Raw genomic sequence first — 22,612 nt, forward strand, 5'->3', positions numbered from 1 at the left:
CTATGCTATTAAGGAATCTCGTCCCCACAATGGAGTACACCAAGAATACATGCATGCCACAATGGAGTCTCTTACACACCTAGTGCATGCAAGAAGACACGTTATACATAGTCTGAAACATTTAAATGTGACAAGACATGCAGGCTAGGGAATCTCTTACACACCTATGCAATAAATGCATCTCGTCCCCACATTTTACACCAGCATGCATGCAACAATACAAAGTCTGAAACATTTAAATGTGACAAGACTAATGCATGCAGGCAGTCGCCAGAGGGGGGTGGCGACAACATTGATTTTTTATAGTTGTCGCCAACGGGGGTGGCGACAACATTGATTTTTAAGAGTTGTCACCAAAGGGGGTGGCGACAACATTGATTTTTAAGAGTTGTCGTCACCGGGGGTGGCGACTTGCTTCGTGTTAAGTGTTCAACCGTTGCATGCACTTGTCTTCTCACAATTAATTGTGGCAGACTTTTATTTCACCAAACACATTTAATTGTGTTTTGTTTTGGCTATAAATAGGTCCCCATACTTGTTCATTTTCTTCATCACCAAAGAACTATCATCAAACTTACTTTCATCAGAACAACTAGTTTTCATCATCAACAAAAAATGTCTCTCCTAACAATGGGTGAAGAGCATCGAGGAACCATTGCAAACATCGCCGATTATGTAAGTTTGAGTAAATTCAATTTATTTATGTTCTAAACACTTAAATTTTCTAATAATATTTACTAATTTCAAACATTCAAATACTTATGGTTCATCATTTTTTTTATAGGATTTCACGAGATTTAGAACCCGTGCGGGATCGATAAGTCCACCTGACCCTTGGATTGTGCCTTATCTTGAGCGTGCGGGGTTTGGGAAGGTAATTAATTTAATAAGCACCTCAATCGATATGAAATTTATATTAGCATTGTGTGAGCGTTGGAGGCCTGAGACCCATACTTTTCACCTTCCAATCGGTGAATGTACCGTCACTCTAGAGGACGTCTACATGTTATTGGGTCTCAACACAAACGGAAAAGCTGTGTTTGGAAATGTCCAACAACCAAACGCTCTATGTGTAGAATTGTTGGGTGTTGATTTAATAGAGGGTGAGGGGCGACAAAGAGGTAGGGGCCAAGGTATAAAGCTTTCTGGCCTTCAACTAGCTTATCAAGGCCTGGTGTTGAATCGAGACTCTAGCGAGGAAAGTAAACTATTTAAAACTAGAATGTATATTATGTTGTTATTTGGTAGGTTTCTATTTCCCGAAGGCACGGGGAATAGTGTTAATTTTATGTACTTGTGTCTACTTGAGGACATCGATGCAATTAAGACGTATAGTTGGGGTTCGGCGGTGTTGGCGTACCTATATAGCTCTTTGTGCAAATGTGCAAAAAAGGATAGCTGCACATTTAGTGGATGTGCATTCTTGCTACAAACATGGGGATGGTGGAGAATGCCGGTATTAGCCCCAGCAAATCCGCACATTTACGTCTTCCCTTATGCGTCAAGGTAACTTAATGATCTTATTTTAATTACTTCATTTTTCTCCATTATTAATTGTAACTATATTGATTTTTATTTTTGAATGTGTTTAGGTTTAATGCCCTCGGGATGGACTACACCAAAACGCCAGTAAACAAAATCATATTTTACCGCCAACTATTGGATCGATTAAGACCCCAAGATGTAACACCACTAAATATTTCCATCTTCTAAATATATTTGTAAAATTAACTATTTTATATAATTTGAAATTAATATTTTTTTTGTTGCAGTTTCTTTGGAGACCTTACTTGGGTTTGGACCGCGTACCCGACCGTAAAGAGGCAGCTGTTTGGACGGCAAAAACACCCATCATAAGGTTCACCACTGTGGAGATGCACCCAAGTGACCATGTGAAGCTCCAATTCGGCATGCATCAAGGTATCCCTGACCCCCCTGAGCCTGACTCTTTGGGACGTTGGCATCTGGCGAAGGTTAGCGAACAGTGGTACGTAGAACATTGGCAGACGTTTGCTAGAGATCAACGTAAAATATGGGCTAAACGTTCCAACACTGTTTTACAATTTCCTGTGGCGCCGGAAGAAATGAAACCAAGGCCTGAATATGTAAACTGGTACAGATCGGTCACAAATCCCGAAATGTTTGTGTCTGCCCCTTTCTATTTAGCTGACCCGCGAGAACAACAACCATATTTTGGAGGCCAACAACAACAACCACCTATTTACCAACAACTACAACGACAACAAAATTACCATCAAGAACAACCACCACAGTCTTTCCAACATCATCAACCACCACCAAATTACCAACAACAACATTACCCACCACAACAACAACCACAACAACAACAACAAAATTACCACCACCAACCAATCCACCAACAAACGCCTTTTTACCAACAAGAACAACAACAATCCCAACAATACCATGTCGGTAGCTCTTCCAGATCACAATTCCTAGACCTCAATGTGGGGGGTTCTTCCACATCACCACCACTAACCCCCGACATGGGCATAGTAGAAGAATACCCGCCTTACAACACATTCGACCAACCAACATCACAATACCCCAGCCAACCATCTAACTTCAATACACCACCACAACCAATCTATTTTAACCAAACCGAATCCACCACCAACTTCCAAAATCCAAACCTCCAGGCCGCACCCACTAGAAGAAATTTCAACCCACCTAGACAAAGCTTCGACGGGCATGCGGGCACCCGCCTTTCCTATAGCGGGAATACTAGAGGTCAAGGACGGCTCACAGATTTTGTAGACCCGGAATACATTGAGGGGCCGTCGACTCAAACACAAGAGGAACCAAATAGAGGGGGGCGTCGCAGGAATAGGGGAGCACTACCGACTCGTGACCCTTCTACACGATCTATTAGACAACCTGAGTGCGGATCGTACCATGGTCCACGTGGCGCTCAATAATTAGGAATTTAATGTATTTTGTGTTGTTTTTCATTTTAATGTATTGTGTGTTGTTTTCCATTTTAATGTATTTTGTATTTTGGTAATGTTTAATTTATTGCTATTATTTTTCCAACTTAAAAAAAATAAAAAAACAACTAAAAAAATAGTATAAAAAAATTGGAAAAAAAAAAAGAAAAAAAATAGCCCAGAAAAAAAATAACAAAAAAAAAATGAAAAAAAAAATAGGGGGGGTGTTGTCGCCAGGGGGGTGGCGACAACACCAAAACAACACAAAGGAGGCGCCAGGCCCACTGGCGACAACTCCTGGGCCCAAAACGTTGTCGCCACCCCCCCTGGCGACAACGTGTTAAAAGTTAAAAAAAAAAAAAACATTTTGGTAATTATTTTGAAAATCTTGTTATTTTTGAAATTTTTTTTAAAAAACTGGATATTTAAAAAAAAAATTCTAATTATGAGGGAGTTATTGACTAAAGAATTTGTTATTTTAATTAGGTAGTGGTCTATTTTATTTTATCAAAATAATTTTCCATTACGCATAAGTTGAATCAAATTTATGATTTTTTAAATATTACATTCAAAGTTTAACTATTAAAAAGAGAAGAAAAATAAAATTGTAGAGAAGAAAATTAAAAAAAGAAAAAGAGAAAAAACAACAAAAAAAATTTAGTCCACATGTCGTTAGAGGACTATCAAATACAAAATGGGACAAACTTGAGGGATCAAAATCAAGCAATTGAAACTTGGAGGCCAAATCAAACAATTGCAAAATTTGGAGGACCAAAATCAAACAATTGTGAAATTCGAGGGGCCAAAATTGCATTTAAGCCATATATATACATTGGATGTGTATTATGAGAATGTTATTTTTATGAGAATGAATCTGAACCATTAGATTTTAAAATAAATGGTTAAGATTATGTGTCAATTTTTTTCTCTCCATCATTTATTTTAATAATGGAGGAAAGAGAAAAAAAAATTACAACATAATCTCAATCATTTATTTTAAAATCTAAGGGTTTAGATTCATTATTATATATATATAATAATGAATCAATGTTCTAGATTTGGAGTAAGTTATAATAACTTACTCCTGGAGTAAATATAACCCTCCTCATATATATATATATATATATATATATATATATATATATATATATATATATATATATATATATATATATATATATATATATATATATATATATATATATATATATATATATATATATATATATAAGTTTAAGGATTTTTTTTCTTTTAAGTTTCAAACGTTAAAGAGTTTTATTAATAATAAATAAAGCTGATAGTCCCAATTAACTAAAAAAACACAAAAACAGGGTCAAGGTTTATGATGCATACAATAGGAGCATGTTTATTGATGCATTTTGTCAGCGGTTGAATAATAATTGAATAATTGATGAAGTCAATTGGAGGCATTAATTATGTTTTGAAATATTCAGACATAATGCATCAAACATATCTCGCTCTATATGTAAAATAAATACTTCCTTCCTTCTAAAATATAAGAGAAAAAAAATGTATTTTTCTTGTCCTAAAATATAAGAAAAATAAATAAATTTTTATATTTTTAGGATAAAATTAAATACAAATTTGTTTTTAAATTATACATTCTCTCATCTTTTTTATAACTAACAACCAATAAAAAATTGTTTTTACATCTTTCTATGTAGATTATTTCAAGAAAATTACAAATCAAATTATAATGTTATTACTTTTCTTAATAAGTGTGATTTTTGTTTTTTCTCTTATATTTTAGTACGGAGGGAGTAAATAGTAATATTAAGAAGCTTAATTATAATTTTCATCATCTATTTTTACCTATTTTTAGAATTGGTTCCCTTATTTTAAAAGTAACTAGTTTTAATCTTTTTCTCAGATTTTTTTATTCAAAAATAATTATGTGACATGTTTTAAAATATTTTTTAAACATAATAGAAAGATATCATTAAAATAAAAGAAGAGGATTACAAGGACAAGAGACCAAGAAAATGTCCCATAAGTATAAAGCCTAATTCTAGGGTGCTTTCTTTATCAATCAAAAATTCTTTAATCAATTCATTATGTAGACAAGAAAACCAAGTGAAATTCTTGGTTTGTAAACCAATGTTATAGTCAGCAAAACAGTATAAAAATTGACTTCGCGATATATGTGTGATCATGAAGTCTATATTCAAAATATACGTACAACAATTAAGTCAACGAGACTTGATTTTCCACTGAACAAGATTAGAGTTAGAAAACGCATTAACCACAAGATCACATACAATTTCAATCCACAATTTTTTTCAATTAAGCTCTTTAGCTTTCTCAATAGTTAGAATAGCAGCCCAAAGCTCCAAAATAACCGATTTCCCCGCATCCAGATAAACGCAGAAGCTTCCCACATGACCACCTTTGTCGTTCCTGAAAATGCCACCACAAAAACTTGTTATGGAAGAACTTTTAACAAGGCCACCAATATTACACTTTATCCAATCCAATCGGAGGAGGGAAACAAAGAACCTTAAAACTTCGCAAAGGCTTGCTAGGATGAGTGTTTATATCGAAAGCCTTTAACACTAAGAAACTGAGCATGGCGATATTCGCATTTAGCTATGCTATTTCATATATATATATATATATATATATATCATCTTGACATGAGAAGCAATGATTTTCCCAACTGATAACCTGATTGTTAAACCTAGCAAGATTGCGAGTTTTCGAGATTTGATGGAACACGTTGATGAAACAAATTAAGTAGAATAATTTAGATGGATTATTTATTTAAATATTATTACTAAATTGCAAAAACAAACAACTTTTAATGTAAAATTAAATATTTTTATAAAATAGAAAAAAAATTCTTACAACTTGGATATGCTGTCTGTTTCTTCCTTGGCTGAATATCAGTGTCATATCCACACCATTGGGACTGTCGCGCCGGTTAGGGATGAACCGGATGTTCTGTTTTGGAAGCCTGATAGGGACCGTGGTTATAGCGTGAAAACTGGTTATGATAGGCTGATGGGTAGCACGGATGTGGAGCTCTTCGAGGATGAGCCTGCTATAGCTTTTCGAAAGATGTGGGATGCTGAGGTGCCGTTTAATATCAAGGGTTTCGTCTGGAGATGTTTCTTAAACAGGCTTCCAACCAAGGAGCAGCTGGCCCGGAGAGGCATCCAGCTAACAAACTCTGATACGTTCTGTGTTTTTTGCGCAGGGGAGGTCGAATCTTTATCTCATATCTTCTTCTCTTGCATAGTTGCGAGGCGGGTGTGGCAAAATATTGCTCTTTGGACAAGTTTGGATCTGGTTAATGAGGAGATCCCGTGGAAAAATTTTCTGCAGTGGGTCGGTAAAGCGAGATTGTCGAAAGTTCATAAAAAGAAGGAGGGGCTGATTTGGATGGCAGTGGTTAGGGGCCTTTGGATGAAAAGGAACGATATCATTTTTAATAGTGGGTTGTGTAACGTTAGTGACATATCTTGGGAGATCAAGTTGAAGATATGGAGATGGTCGTTTTTCGGCAAAATTGCTTATTCCAAGTGTAATTTCTACGACTTTTGTAAAAATCCGCTATTTTATCTAACGTAGAATTCAGTTGGTCTGAAATTTCCTTGTTCCGAGCTGTGTGCTCCTGTTTTGTAAGCGGATTCGAGTACCCCTAATACTCGTCTTAATCTAATCCTTGCTTATAAAAAAAAAATAAGTATTTACTATGTTATCTACTATCAAGTTATTGTGATTATCACATATTTATAAGTCAAATTCTAAATGTAATAATTTCATATTTAGTAAAATATACATAAATGGATGTAGTTATTTTTTAGAGTGGAGTGTATCAACCCAAATTCTAAAAAGTTTAATAAACTTTAAAATAATATTATAAAATCTTATGTGGTCATTAATGTTATTGATTAATCTATTATGGGAGAAAATTTGTTTAGAGCAAGATCAAACCTTAGAAGAAAAAGTTGTTTAGAGCAAAGACCTCGTCCTCGACAATTTTTCAATGTCTATTCATATCATTAGAATAATACAAGTGGTTACCAGTATGAAATCTAATAATGTGTATAAACAAAATTTAATTGAAAGAAAAAAATATATATCATGTGCATCAACATTTTAAAAATCAAATTGAATATCAAATATACAAAATCTCTAAATCATGGTTGAACTATTTAAAACTAGCATGGCAAAACAGGTTCAGGTTCAGTCTACCAGCATCATTTTGCTCGTATTTTTTTTTTTCCATAATGGATCAAAATTTTAAACTCACAATGTATGTGTCATCTGCTCCATTATTTTGCAAGCTTTTACGAGCACATGCATTAATATAAAATTTCATATGAATGTTTTTGTTCCATTATTTTACAAACTTTTACGAGCACATGCATTAATATAAAATTTGATCATTTTTAAGTGTTAAAGTTTGAGTAATTTCCACCCTATCCCACTCTCATTTTTGTGTGGATTTTTCAGGGCCGGCCCAAACAATTAAGAGACCCTGTTCTAATATTTTAAATAGGCCTTTTATAAAATAAAATATAAAATATATACTAATGATTTTTTTTAAAAAAAAATATATAAAGATTTCATTAGTAGTTAATAAAGTAGTAATGTTTTAAAAATCAAACTGATCATCAAACTAGTGAGTGTACTAAGTTATTAGTTTATTAGTTAAACCACTGAGTTACTGGTCCAACTGCATGAGAAAATCATATTAAAGGAGATAACTCGGTTGAATAAAACATTCTCTATAACAAAATTATATAGTTATTAAACCGGTCAAACATGATGATTTTGTTTTTAAGAAAATCATTTTGAATAATATATAATAGATGAATCGAATAACAAAATATTCTTATGTATAATAAATTTAATTCTAAGGAGTAAAAGTTGTTCCAAATAATTTTCTAACAAAGTTTACTTATATTTTAATTTAATTATTTTAAAAAAAATTATCAATTTCAAAACAGCATTGTTTTGTCTTAAAAAAAATAAAGCAAGCATTTAACTCGTCGGTTCGTCAATTTTTATCGATTCTGACAAGTTTTCATCAATTTAATAGTTTATCCGATCTAACAATTAGACTAGATCAATGACCCTCCAATTTCCGATTCAATCGATACGACCGATCGATTTGATCCAATTTTTAAAACACTATAGTAGCATGAAAGAAATTAAATTTTTGAAAAAAAATATAAAACTCTCGAAATATTATATTAAATTAGATTAAGTGAAATTATTTTAAAAAATGTAATAATTCCTTTAATCGCAATGTTTTAATTAAAATTAATAACTAATTTATTAATTTTGTAATATATTATTATAAAATAAAATATAATAATAGAATTTTTAAAAATAATATATCCTTTATAAAAATAATATTAATAGAACAAACAATGTATAATATCTTATTTAAAAAGATTGTAAAATAAGAGAAGTTAAAAGATTTTCTCTTTTAAATTTAGTAGATATATATGTGCCTTAAAAAGGGAGATTTTTGCTTTTAAATTTCGCTATTCAAAACGTAACACGGAACTAGTAGTATGCTTTCGCATTGATCAATGATATTTGGCACAAAACAATATCTTAACTGTAGCATATATTTGATGTATTTTGAGGCCCCTATAAAGTTGAGGCCCTGTGCTGTGGCTCCTGTTGCACAGGCACAGGGCCGGGCCTGGGATTTTTGTGGGGCAGATCTAATTGGGGAGAACATGTCCGTTATTCACTCCTATTTAAAACGACTTCAAATGAACTATTAAAAAACCTAAAATAAATATTAAAAAAAGAGCAAATTCATTTTTAAAAACATTGTGATGCACGTAATTTTTTATATAATATATATATATATATATATATATATATATATATATATATATATATATATATATATATATATATATATATATATATATATATATATATATATATATATATATATATATATATATATATATATATATATATATATATATATTATTAATTGTGTATAGACTAATCTCTTAAATTAAAAAAAGATTACAACAAAAAAGTTAATCAAAATAATTAATAGTGCATTTTTTATAATTGGATTAAAATTCAAAATCTTTGATTAAAAAGTATTATCATAATCTCATCTAAGTGTTTTTACAGGTATGCATAATATTTTTCAACTGTAAAAAAACAAACAAATATATATATATATATATATATATATATATATATATATATATATATATATATATATATATATATATATAGAGAGAGAGAGAAGAAGAAGAAGAAGTTCCATTTATTCCTAACACTACGCTAAATTTGACTTTTAGCAGCACATCTACGAAAGCGCTTTTAGGCTAAAGCACTGCTATAGGTTTCGCTAAAAACAAAACTAAAAAACAAGGGAAAAAAGCGCTGATATAGGGGATCCTACGAAAGCGCTTTTGAAAAACGCTGTATAAGGCTACCTTAAGAAAGCGCTTTTATAAAAGCGCTGCTATAGGGGAGAATATGAAAGCGCTTTTAAAAGAGCTGCAATAAGGGGGAGTTATAAAAGCGCTTCTGGGCAATAAAGCGCTGGTATAGGGTACCTAAGAAATCGCTTTTAAAAGCGCTGGCGTAGCCTGATTAAAATTAAAATTTAATTTTATAACAAAACGCGTTAATGAGTCTCAGAATGTTTTTACCCCTAAACCTAATCCCCAAATTCATCTCTGATTCTCTTCGATTTCTTCCTGCATTTCCATCACAAAATCTAATTCATTTGATTTTGGTTCGATTGTTCTGTTCGATTATCTCCGATTCTGTTCGATTGTTCTGTTCCATCACAAAACGCGTTAAGGTATTTCAATTGTCTCCGATTCTGTTTGATTGTTCAAGCTCGGTTAAAGACTTGTAGAATTTCTTCATTTTTTCTGCAAACGCTCTCTCCTACGAAGGAGCTCCAGTCGCCATCTTTCTATCATTTTCACTGTGCTGAAGCTCAAGAGGAATAATTAGAAGGGTTTCTTGCACTATTCAGAGGCATTGAGTGAGTTTATCTCTCACTCTCAATAGGTAAGTTCAAATATGAGTTCTTTCATCTTTAGCATTAAAATATGATTTTAGGGTTCATTGTAGGGATTAGGATTTGATTCTTGCTCTTGTTGGTTTAAATCTCTGATTGTTGGATGTTTTGATGCTTTTATCCTTCTTCCATGTCGAGAAAACGAGAGAGATTGAGAGAGGGACGTAATAGAACGAGAGTCCGTGAGAAATGCGAGAGACGATTTTGAGAGAGTCCGTGCTAAATGACTCTATGTTGGTGTACATAATAAACTACATGCTGGCAGCCAAACAAAAGGCTGCACTAAATTATGAAAAATACATGTTTGATATCTTAAGGTTTGAAAGGATATTAAGAATTAAGAATAAGATACAGCCAATTTTACACAACTTAAAGTGTACATGAGAATTACAGTATGCCTTGCTAAATACCTAACCACCAAGCTGTAATGTCTAATCCACAGTCAGACTTAGGACCCCTGGCCAGTAGAACGGCCTTCGTCTTTCTTGGTATCCTCTTCTTCATCCTCGTCTTCATCATCTGCTTCTTCAGATAGTTTTGTCAGCTCCTCCTGAATCATGAGCTTGATAGCTGCCTTTTTGGGGTTGAGAACCACATCAAATTGTTTAGCTGGAAAATGATAAGCTATTTTGTTAGTTTTCTTCTCAAAGCTTATTCAACAACACTTTTTTTGCATCCGCGAAAGGTTTGTGGCACAGCCCAACAGTAACACTAAATGAGACATCCCTTCCAACTTAGATTCAAACCTGATTCGTCTTATTGTGGGAGACTGGTCTCAAGCTAGACCTAACCCCGTTTATTCACAAAACGTTTTCACATAAAATAAAAAATCCCAAATTGCCCACCTGTTATAACAATTTAACATCACAAATTCATCATAAACTTTTAAATGTTTGGGTGAAAAAATGTCATTTTGAATATTGTAGATCCAATAGAGGAGACCAAATTCAAAAATTCAAGAGTTCAATAAGTACCAAGGACCAAAATTACATACAAAATTGCATATTGCAAACTAATGATATCAAAGAAACTAAAAGTGTGATTCAGCCTAAAACTGAATATCCTAGATTGTTAAGGGAAAGAGCTACTGTAAACTATGCCCCTTCAGGTGCAAGGATAAGCAGACACTAGAAAATGCAAAAAACCAAAAACACACATAAAAAAGTTTTGATCTTAAAGGTATAAATGTGGCACTATTTCATAGTTTTAACCAAAAAAGATATAAATATTAATATTGTGGAAAAAGGAAGTTAAAAGAGAATAGAAAACTTACCAAGTAGCTTCAGAATGTCAGTGAATGTGGCCTACAAAAGGAAGCTAAATGACTCTCTGTTATAGTGAATCAAATATGTGTTGATTAGTTCCAAAAAGTTGGATATACCAAAACTCTCCCTCTCCCATTTGATTACGGCTATGGAGAGGTGAAATATGAAACTGTTAGTAGTTACATTAAAAACGAAGCATCAATTTTTTCAAATGGGATGTAAAATCGGATTGCAAATTCAATTAAAGTTTTAAAAGTTCAAATGAAGGGTAAATGAGGGTCTTTATCTAGACTAATAACATAATTTATTAACACAGGAAAAGTAAAGTAAAAAAAATAAATCAGAATGAGTATAGTTGACATAATCATTAACCAAAGTGCAATTTTTCTTACTTTGAAAAATAATATCACCATTTCTCTGTTTTTGGATTGGGGTGCTATTCTTCTTGAATTTTTATTCTCATTCTACAGCATGGCCTATGCTTGTGAATTTTTATTGAATTTTCTTCTTGGGTGATTTAACGCCATTTTTCCAACCTTTTCAATACTCTTAACATTATTCCATAATTTCATCAGATAAGTCATCTTCTTAGTAAATGTGCTTTCCCAGAGTATGTTAAGAATTATAGAAGATGCTAATTTTTTAATTTACATTCTGAATTGCACATTAGTTTATGAGTAAATTAAAATCTTGTTGAAGAGACATTGAAAAGTGAAATGTTGGATTGATATTGATAGTATGGTTGTTTTGCAGGTGCAGAGTGAAAGTCTGATCGTTTACACGAATCTTACATTCTGTGGGTCCAGAAGTTGATTACTTCTCTACCGGTAATTAGTTGTTCTTTTGCTATAGTTGCATGAATAATTAACATTTTTGTTTAGCTTAATTAGTAAAACCATTTGAATGAACTGCTATGATTCTTGATGTCAATGTTGTTAATCGTTAAGTGATGAACTTACTAACTTTGTGAATTTGCTATAGGGGTTACTTGTGAAGAGTGAAAGTTTGATCGTTTTCAAGAATCTTACATTGTGTGGGTCTAGAAGTTACTTACTTCTATACAGGTAATTAATTGTTCTCTCTCACCAAAGTAATTAGTTGTGCTTTGAATGAACGACTATGATGGATTGTTTCCACTTTAATTAGTTGTGCCTTAATTAGTTGTTTTTGTTTAGCTTAATTAAGACATGGATGCATTCAAATCGATTTTCGAAAGAGTACGAGAAAGGGGTATTGGAATTCGTTAAGTTTACGGTTGCGCACGCTGAAGACTCGAGTCGAATGACGTGTCCTTACTTGGGTTGTTGTTATGGAGGTCAGGTTGACGCGGATCCGTTGGCATCGCATTTACTACGGTTTGGAATTGATATAAGTTATACATGTTGGAATTTGCATGGTGAGAAAACTAACGGGAATGTTGACAGCGCTTAGTCGAGAGATTCATGGCCATCGGTAATACAGAAAGCCTGTATCTTTGGGCGTATAATAATCGACCAATAGGGTTAGTTTTTCATTCTTGGTTTATCTAGTCTTTGTTTCTTTTGCGTAGCAAAATTTTCATATAAACTTTTATTTTAATTTATAGAGCACACTGGTTGTTGCTTGCTATCGATCCTATAAAAGAAGTGGTCTATTATTTGAATTCGGTAGATGATAAGTGGACCAATTATCTGGTTATGAAGTCAATGATTGATAGGTAAGTGAGATCGTTCTAAATATTCGTGTATATTTAAATATTTAATTATTTGTGAGATTGATCTAAATATATGCTTTTATATTTTTGTTAGATCAATACAAGTATTCCGAAGTCAAAGAGACGCACAGGTATCACGGACTAAATCAAACAACATTACTTGGATCAAAGTGCAGGTACATTAATTTTCACAATTTTGCTTATAATAGTTATGCTACTTGATAAAACAAGACAACTATAAAATCTTATTTGTTTTTCTATGTAGTGTCCGCAACAGCGAAATAGTTATGATTGCGGATACTTTGTTTTGAGGTTTTTGAAAGAAATCCTTCAAACGAATCAATTAAAGATTCCAATCACGGTATGGATTTATAACTTAGGATAATTTCTTATAATTTATTACATTTAACTAAATCATGCATATTATGTTTTTGTTATGTAGTACTTTGATGACTTCTATGCTGCTTCTTACATGAGACTTAAGTTGGAAGAAATCAAAGAGGAATTGTGTTAATTTTATATTCAGCGACTATTCATATAGGTATGAATACATTATTGTGTGAAAAGTTTTATGAATACATTACTGTGTGACAGATTTTGATAATGACTTTGTGTTTGAGTTTCTTTGGTGGATGTTGGTTCATTTTGCTTAATATTAATTGACGATGATGACGTTGTTATATGAATCAAGTTTGTTGTTTGCTGAATAAGAGTGCTGAACTTTGTTTTTGTTGTTGTTGAGTTTGATTCTTAAATAAGTGGTGCTGATAGTTTGATTTGAGATTGGATTGATGACACATTACATTGGTGGATTGAGTTGCAAATCACATGAAATTGTTGTTAATAATATTGTTGATGTTTCTGCAAAGTTAGTTTAGTTGACCGTGTTGTTCTGTTCATACTTTGCAGGACCATATGACTGTGCGCTCGTCGGATTTTGAGAATTTCGGGCTTATATTTTGATTTAGTTATTGTTAGAGAAGATTTAGTTATATGTATCTGTTGTAAACATGTGAATTGAACTATAATGGTGTATATATTTTATTTTGGATTATAATGGTATTATTTTGGTATATAATGGTATATAATGTCCTACCTATGGTTGAAAATATTACAGGTTGAAAATATATTACAGGTTCTGATGAATAAATATAGGTTGAAAATATTACGGGATGAAAATATATCACAGGTCGAAAATATTACAGGTTGAAAATAAATATAAATTACAGGTCGAACTGGGAGGCTTAAATTACAGGTTGCACTTTAAAATACTGCGTTTAGCAACGACAGCGCTTTCAAAAATGCTCTTAAAGGCCTACCTACAAAAGCGCTTTCTAATTAAAAGCGTTGCCTAAGATAAAAAAAAAACATAAAAGATTAAAAAAAAAAGCGCAACCTACGAAAGCGCTTTCTGGAAAAGCGCTGCTATAGGGTATGCTACGAGAGCGCTTTTCAGAATAAAAGCGCTGCTATAGGGGATGATACGAGAGCACTTTTCTATAAAAAATGCTGCTATAAGGGATGCTACGAGAGCGCTTTTCTGGAAAAAGCGCTGCTATAGGGGATGCTACGAGAGCGCTTTTCTGAAGAAAAAAACGTTGTTATAGAGGATGCTACGAGAGCGCTTTTGACGTACCAAAAAGCGTTGTCTTTACCTACGGCAGCACTGGCTATGGCAGCGCTTTTAAGCGCTCTAATAGCCCCAAAAAAGCGCTGTAAAAGCTACTGTTTGGCATAGTGTCCATGAAACGCAGTCATACACCGATATCAATATTAGTGAATGTTCTTATCCTAACAGAGTCAATTTAGTTAATCTGGAACCAACTGATATAACCAGCATTGGATTGAAAGACACTTCTAGTGATCATGGTTCTTCAAATGAAAGTTCATAATGTACTTTTCACATCGATAAAAGTCATACTGATTCAAGGCAGAATATATTCCAAATTTTGGAACTGAAAATGGATATATTCTTAGTCATATTAATAATTTAATTTAAAATAATTATAATTTTTTTCAAATAATCAATACACTCTCTCTAATCTTTGAATTTTTATATATAAAGCATATGGTATATATATATATATATATATATATATATATATATATATATATATATATATATATATATATATATATATATATATATATATATATATATATATATATATATATATATATATATGCTAATATCGATTTTTTAGAAATGTATTTCGCTACATCGACAATTCTCCTTATATAAGCAAAGGATAAAAAATTTATCCTTTGATCAATATCGAATGATATAAATTTAAATATATTTAGAAATTTTTATTAAATTTATAATATTTATGTTAATATATTAACTCTTTTATTTTCATCGAACAAACACATGAATTAAATGCGTTAAACGGAATAATTTCATACTAAATTAATATTGTTCTAGTTCTTTAAAAGAAGGCAACGCCACTCTTCGTGTGAAATAATATAGTTCTATACTAAACTAATATCGATTTATTCTTAGAAAAGGAACGCAACGCTGCTCTATGCAAACGCACGGATCACCTCCTAATTTCAAATTATTAAAGATAAATGGGAAAGTAAGCAAATAGTAAAATAGAAGAGGGAAAAGTATAATTTTTAAAACTATGCAATAAACAATGGTATATTCAATAGTGGTAGGAAAGTACACCGTGCCTTCCACCCTTTGACTAATTTTCAAACCATTCAAGCATAGACTTTGACTCACTACTTTTCCAACTTGTCTCTAAATTTGGCTCCTTCCTTCTCTCTACTTTTCTTCATTATTTTATTATAACTTTCCATAATTCCATTACTTAATTAAAGCAACTCCTTCTAGTCCCTCTCTCATTCTTAAATCCTAATATTGTTCACATATATTCATATTTAAAATTTGTCACTACTTTTCAATCTCCATCTTCATAACAACAACAACAACAAAAGTCCTTTTTTTCATGATCCTTCAACTTCCTTATTCAGGTGGGGCTATTACTCATATTTTTCTTCTTAGTGGGATCACCCACTTCACTACTTTTCAAATTCTTTCTTTTCACACAAAATAATATTTAGTATCTTGAATTTTTCAATACCAAAATACTTATACCACTACTAACTACTTGTCTCTTAATCTTCTTATTCTTCTTTTCTTCTTCTTCTTTCATACATGTTTTCTTTTGCTATAATATATGAACCCAAATCATTCCCTCTAATGCATCATTTTTCATAGCATATACCAACAAATTAACTCAAATGATGTCATGATATAATGCAACTATAGCATAAAGTTGCATACATGGAAGGTTTATTTTCCCTTCCTGTAGCCGTCAGAACTGAATTTATCCATTCTTTGATGCAGTCTCTTGGAGGATGTTCTTACATTTGTGTTTGGACATATGATACAATTTTACCAAAGTATATATACATATTTAATATATCTATATGCATACACCTACCTACATTATTATTATTATATATAAGGTTGCTGATTCTACTTATACAACGGTTTGATTTTATTTTTTTATTTCTTTGGACTAGTCGTTTGTCTTTCTTGGATGGTATCTACAATGTGATAAGCAGCCACCAACCAAGTTCTTCGTTGGGAAGCCTCGCGCAACAGCTTTTCGATCAGTACACGATTTTATCATTCGATATCAATGATGAGTAAGTTTATTTTTGATATCAAGTTTAATGTAATTCAATTGATGAGTCTCACGCGTTTTTTTCGGATTCGTTCAGCCGGATTCCTGGACTAGCTTTTAGGAATCAACGTCCTTATATAGAGCTGCAGCAGCTCGAGCTTCTGACACTGTCATCAACTGAAATACAGACGCAATTTTATAAGGTTAATATTGTTCTAGTGAATGAATTTATAGTGAATTATTGCTATATAGTAGTACTATTTAAAGGTTATTATGTTGCTAATTAAGGTAACATGTTTTTGTTTTTACAGGAAGCAAGAATTAAGGTTTGCTTATTTGTTGTTCAAGAAACTGAAAAGTCTTTATATAATTTGATTTGAGCTTATGATAAACTAAAATCTTTATTATTATAGACTGCTGTTTTCATGGGGTGCAACAAAGGAGAAATTGAGCTTGGTTTCTTAAACATGTCCCAAGTAAGTAGCCCTAATATTATATACTATAAATATTCTCTGCAAAACCCTGGTTATGAGCCGTCTTTAAAAGCGTGCAAAGCTGGATATCATATAGAATCCACAATTGACTGAAAAATATTTATCACAGTTAAACTACTACTAAGGCCCCTATTTAATTATGGTTAACTTAACCAGTGCCTCTAAAAACTTGAGACGGCCCTGACTCAGGTATCAAACTTGCCTAAACTTTTTGTGTATGTGGTGCAGACTGATATTCAAACAGCACTTAGGAATTTATTTCCTGAAGATTTTTCAAGACAAATACAACAAATTGATCAGAATAATAATAATAATCCGCCTTCATCATCTTCATCTTCGATGAGATCATTATCAACAGCCGGTAGTCCAGAATATTCATCTCTCATGTTCATAAATCCACCTGGAACTTCTCCATCGTCACATAACTTTCCTGATCATATCCTTGGAGGAGTAAACATTCCTCCAATGAGACCTGTTTCAAACACACTACCCTTTCAACTTCAACAACAACCTCAAATCACACCGACACAATTGTTCCCTATTGATCAACAGAATGATGCAATAATGAGAGCAATCCAAAATGTTCTATCTACACCCCCTTCTCAGCAAAATCACGCGGCACGTCCAGAAGCTAGTGCGTTCGGAAGGTATAGAAACGATAAAAGTCCTATTATTATAGGCTCGAATTTTCGAAGACAAAGTTTGATGAAGAGATCGTTCGCGTTCTTCAGAAACTTGAATTTGATGAGACTGAAAGAACGCAATCAAGCGACGCGTCCTTCGAGTAACCAACTTCATCATATGATATCGGAGCGACGAAGGCGCGAGAAGCTTAACGATAACTTCCAAGCACTTAGGGCATTACTTCCTCAAGGAACTAAGAAAGACAAAGCATCCATACTGATAACAGCGAAGGAGACACTAAGGTCGTTGATGGGAGAAATAGAGAAACTAAGCAAAAGAAACCAAGAGTTGTTGATGTCACAAACGTCGGCTGCTTCGAATAAAGAAACTATGAAATTCTCGTCGAATGAGAGAATTAACGTGCGAGTTTTGCATGTAGCGGAATCAAGTTCATCGGAAGATGAACCAATGACAGTGGAGTTACAAGTGAATGTGCTAGGACAAGTTTCTCAAGCTGATATGTTGATTAGGTTATTAGAATTCTTAAATCAAGTTCATCATGTCAATTTGATTTCAATGGATGCAACAAATACAAATACAAATACTTCACAAGACAATAATTATCTTCATCAAATAACATTCAGATTAAGGATTACTCAGGTACGCGTAATATTATTAATATATATTATTTTTATTTTAGCAGTTTTGTGTCTATTTGTCTGCAATTTTTCTATAAATTTTTTTATAAATCATGGATTATCAAAGTTTTCAAAAGATGTGGCTGCTTGATAAGTCTATAGTTTGATATTCACTAATGATGATAATGATAAGTAGGTTAAAAAATAGGTTAAATATGTTTAAAGTACTTATAAATTAAGTTTTCAAAAAAATCATCTTTTTAAAGTTAGGAATTTTAATTTTTGCTTTCTTCCACAATTTAGTTATGGGTTTTACAATTTAGCGATTGAATTAGTGACGATTTTTAGTGATGGATTACTATTTTTTTTTTTTTGTGTAAGCAAGGATAAATTATAAAGAGAACTAAGGGTTCTCAAAGCCTTTTTACACAAGAACGGACAAGATCCGCAAAAAAGAGGAGATTACAAATCAATTTGAATTACGAAAGATATAACAAAGGATCTTTGTTAAATTCGTAAAAACTACAAATGGAATGCGTAATATCCCCTATAAAGCTCCACTTCCAAGCCAAAAATTTAAAACCCCATACCGTATTATTCACATTCCAAACCTCATTTATAAAACAAATACCGTTCCTAGAGATGGATTACTATTTAACAACTGAATTATTATTTTTAATAAGAGGAGTCAGTTTTTTAATGAAATGTTTTAGAAAAACAAAAAATAAAAATACCTAATTTTAGAAGAATTTTAAAGCTATTTCATCCTAAAAAATTGTTAGGTGGCTTGGTGTGCTAAATTTGTCACCTTCCAAATATTATACAAACCACAATTCAATTCAAAAAGTGAATTCTATTTTGGCAGCCACCCAAGTTAGTCAGCATATATATATTCATAATTTTTCTATTATAATCTTGTGGTAGAGACTCGTGAGTCTATTATAATTTAGACAAATGGTTAACGTCACAATAGATTACGTTATCAAAGTTTGTCAATAATCTACAATTTTTGTAATCATGAATAAATGTTTTTACTTTAGAAAACATAAAGTGAGATGTAAGAAAATCTTGATTAGGTAAGAATAAAAATAGGAAAAAAATAACAAGTTTTGGTGGTTTTTGCAGGTGAGTGAATGGGACGAGGAGGCCTTCCAAGAAGCAGTGAGAAGAGTAGTTGCTGACTTGATACAGTACCAAGTGGACCAAAATCTATGACTCACTTGTTATTATCTTTAATTGATTATTCTGCGGCGGTTTCAAGTTGTATTGATTATGTATAACCCAATTAAATTAGCTTCACTTATTTTTGTTTGTTTCATGATTAATTTGTTTAGTATGGGGGAGTTTATATTATATGTTATATGTGTACGTTTTAATTCTAATTTTAAATGGTTTTTGTCTCTTTGTTTGCTAAATATTTAAATCAACACATTTTTGTGGTGGTGGTTGATTATTTAATCACAATTATATTTTGTTAGATGAAAGGATTATTGACATGATTAGTTGATGGGACTAAAATATACCAGTAATAAATATGATAATTACATGGTTTTTTCTTTACCCACCTCTCTATGGGGTCACTCCCAACGAAATCCCCAACTTACCCCTGCTTCGGAGATGCATCTCCGAAGTAATTTTTTTTTATAGATTTTATTAGACTTCGGAAATGCATTTCCGAAAACACCAAAAAATTGGTGTTTTCGGAGATGCATTTCCGAAATGCATGAAAATTCAAAAAATTTACAATCAGGTAACCTTTCGGAAAAGTGTTCATATACCACTTTCCCTCCTTCACTATTTCATCATTTTTCTCCAAAACAAACCCAAACCCTCTCCAAAACTTCCATTAAAATCAAACCATTTTTCGTCTCTTAATTATTCACCATTACAGGACAAAAATTGTAATCGCATTGATAGTAAATTGGGATGTCTCTTAAATGATAGTAAATGCAGAAAAAGTTGTAATGAACCTGATTTGAAATTTCGAAGTGCCTTTTCTTCCTACTTAAAAGCCTGCTCTCTCACCCATTTTTCCTCCATATGTTGCAGCTCCGGTTGTTCGTCCACCTGTTGCAGCGCCGTTTGTTCCATCTGTTGCAGCGCCGGTTGTTACTCCATCTGTTGCTGCGCCGGTTGCTTCCTTGAGTTCGGCTCCGATTTCCATCGAGAGCCTGATTGCCGAAGTTAAACAGAAGGCTACTCTAGAGTCGCCTCCGTCGTCTCAGAAGGCGGTTAGGTTCCCTAACCGACTTGGTTATGGTCAATTGGGAAGGAAAATTCAAGTTCGTGCTAATCATTTTCAGTTGCGAGTGGCTGATAAGGATCTACACCACTATGATGTAAGTATAGTTTGCTCATAAGTTTTTTGAACTTTAAGTGTATAGTTTTTGTTGTTGTTTATTATGTTGGTAAGTTACAATGTGGTATGGATTTCTAGAGGATCAGGACTTTCTAACCTGTTGCAGCGTCTCCTCCATCGTCTTTCTAACCTCATTCTTTTATCATCAGGATCAGGACTTTTCAAATTCCCACTCATATGAGAGTCAAACGGGTTAAACTTGACTAAAGCACGCTTCATATATATGAATGTACTAGTACTCATTAACTGTACTCATACAGTATCCTACAAGATATTTTACACTATGTTTAAATGATAACAGCCGTGTTAACAAAAGGGCAACAATTTCTACACCTCTTGGTAAAAACATTGGATGAATAATCAAACCAAACCCTAAATTAGGTGTATTTTCCCATTAGGGTTTCATGATCATGAGAGTAATGTGAGGGTTTCATGATCATGAGAGTAATGTGAGTGGAATGTAAGAACAAAAAAACATAAAAGTAAAGAAAGTGTAATTACCGGGAATATGAAAAGGAGGAGGTAGGTGAACAAGGGTTGGGTTTGGTTCAGTGATGTTGAGTTCAAAGATCGGGGGCCGACGTTATCAAAATGTTGACTCATTCTCACCTACCCGTGTTTAACAATATGTAACTTTAATCTTATGTAATGTGATCGATGTAATCTTCATCCGATTAAATAAAGCGAATCGTTCTTGTTTGTTATTCTTCTTCTGTCCAGACCTTATTTCGGAAGTGCATTTCCGAATTCCTCCAAGGGGGGTGAATTCGGAGATGCACTTCCGAATACACCAATTTTCTGAAAAACAACTTTATTTCGAAGATGCATCTCCGAAGTCAATATTTTTCATTAAAATATTCACCTTTTCGGAGATGCATTTCCGAAAACACCTTTTTTTTCAATAAAAGTACGTTTTCGGAAATGAACTTCCGAAACAATGGGTATTTTTGTAAATTCACCAGAGGTGACCAAGAAGGTTAGGAGGTGGGTAAAGAAATTTCCTAATTACATAGATAGATATAAGAAGTTTTTCGACTGTTTCATTTTTAATTAAAATTGGATGTAATCGGTTGAAGAAAAATGTCGAATAGGTGGTGATGATCTTCGATACGGTGGAGCGGGATAGAAAGACTCCAGCACTCAGGTCAATTCAAGATTTAAGATGAGTATAGTGAAAAGTGAAGATCAGAGAGAATACTTTGCACTTCGTGTGACCTAACTTTTATGCCTTGGGTCACGTGGAGTGGATTTGGCCCTTAATCATTATAAGCCTTTGACCGACCTAGAACAGTTGCCTCCAAGGCTTTGTTGGGCACCGAGAGAGTCGGGGAAGCCTTCATTAATTGCGGTTAGCCTTCAAGAATGTCGTTTTTCTGAGATAGAACTAAAATGTTTGAAGTCAATTGAAAAAGTATTGGGGAACAAGCACATTAAATGCATTTCCAACATTAAAACGTTTCACTGCTTCCTTCAAACATGTGGGTTGTCGTGACTAGTTAGAGCATGACGCTGCTTATAGTGCACTCGAGTTTGCGTGTATTCCCAGTGAGAGATTCAGTCGTTGATTTGTAACTCCTTTTCATCGTTAATCTAGATCGTTCGATCACCTTTGGCTATAAGTAGGAGGATTGGGCACTGAGGGAACTTTTCACAACCCTTGGCATTAAAGTTAAGTCATAATCGTTCTTATCGGCTAACGTCTTCTTTTCTTCCTTCCTGAAAGTTTTCTTCAGTGATTGTAGATTCTTGATCAAAGTCTATGTCTTTCTTCATTTACTTCGCTCAATCAATGCCATATAATCACTTTTTTTTATCAAAAGAATAAAATCAGGTTGTTGGACTTGAGACTTCACACACAAGAGACAGTGAATTGTGTGGTTTGAAAAAACTTGGTTTTGAAAACTT

The 22,612-nt window shown here is 32.8% G+C and overlaps 1 protein-coding gene across 2 annotated transcripts; it reads left to right on the top strand.

Moving 5' to 3' along the window:
- Positions 1-15,832: 15,832 nt before the first annotated feature.
- LOC131631482 (putative transcription factor bHLH041) lies at positions 15,833-19,771 on the top strand. 2 transcript variants are annotated; one of them, XM_058902276.1, is made up of 7 exons: positions 15,834-16,365; positions 16,489-16,614; positions 16,690-16,795; positions 16,904-16,918; positions 17,006-17,068; positions 17,315-18,370; positions 19,474-19,770. In XM_058902276.1, exons 1-7 carry the CDS (start codon positions 16,247-16,249, stop codon positions 19,561-19,563), a joined length of 1,575 nt encoding a protein of 524 aa, XP_058758259.1. In that variant the 5' UTR covers positions 15,834-16,246; the 3' UTR covers positions 19,564-19,770. The 2 variants fall into 2 exon arrangements, with proteins under 2 accessions (XP_058758258.1, XP_058758259.1); XM_058902275.1 differs by having other exon boundaries at positions 15,833-16,614; positions 19,474-19,771.
- Positions 19,772-22,612: the final 2,841 nt, after the last annotated feature.

Source organism: Vicia villosa, unplaced genomic scaffold (genome assembly GCF_029867415.1).
Source record: "Vicia villosa cultivar HV-30 ecotype Madison, WI unplaced genomic scaffold, Vvil1.0 ctg.000832F_1_1, whole genome shotgun sequence".
Lineage (NCBI taxonomy): Eukaryota > Viridiplantae > Streptophyta > Magnoliopsida > Fabales > Fabaceae > Vicia > Vicia villosa.

Coding starts and splice junctions, on each gene's coding strand:
- LOC131631482 (XM_058902275.1), top strand. CDS start 16,247: ATGGAAGGTTTATTTTCCCTTCCTGTAGCCGTCAGAACTGAATTTATC. Junction 17,069..17,314: donor GTTTCTTAAACATGTCCCAA/GTAAGTAGCCCT, acceptor TATGTGGTGCAG/ACTGATATTCAAACAGCACT. Junction 18,371..19,473: donor TCAGATTAAGGATTACTCAG/GTACGCGTAATA, acceptor TGGTTTTTGCAG/GTGAGTGAATGGGACGAGGA.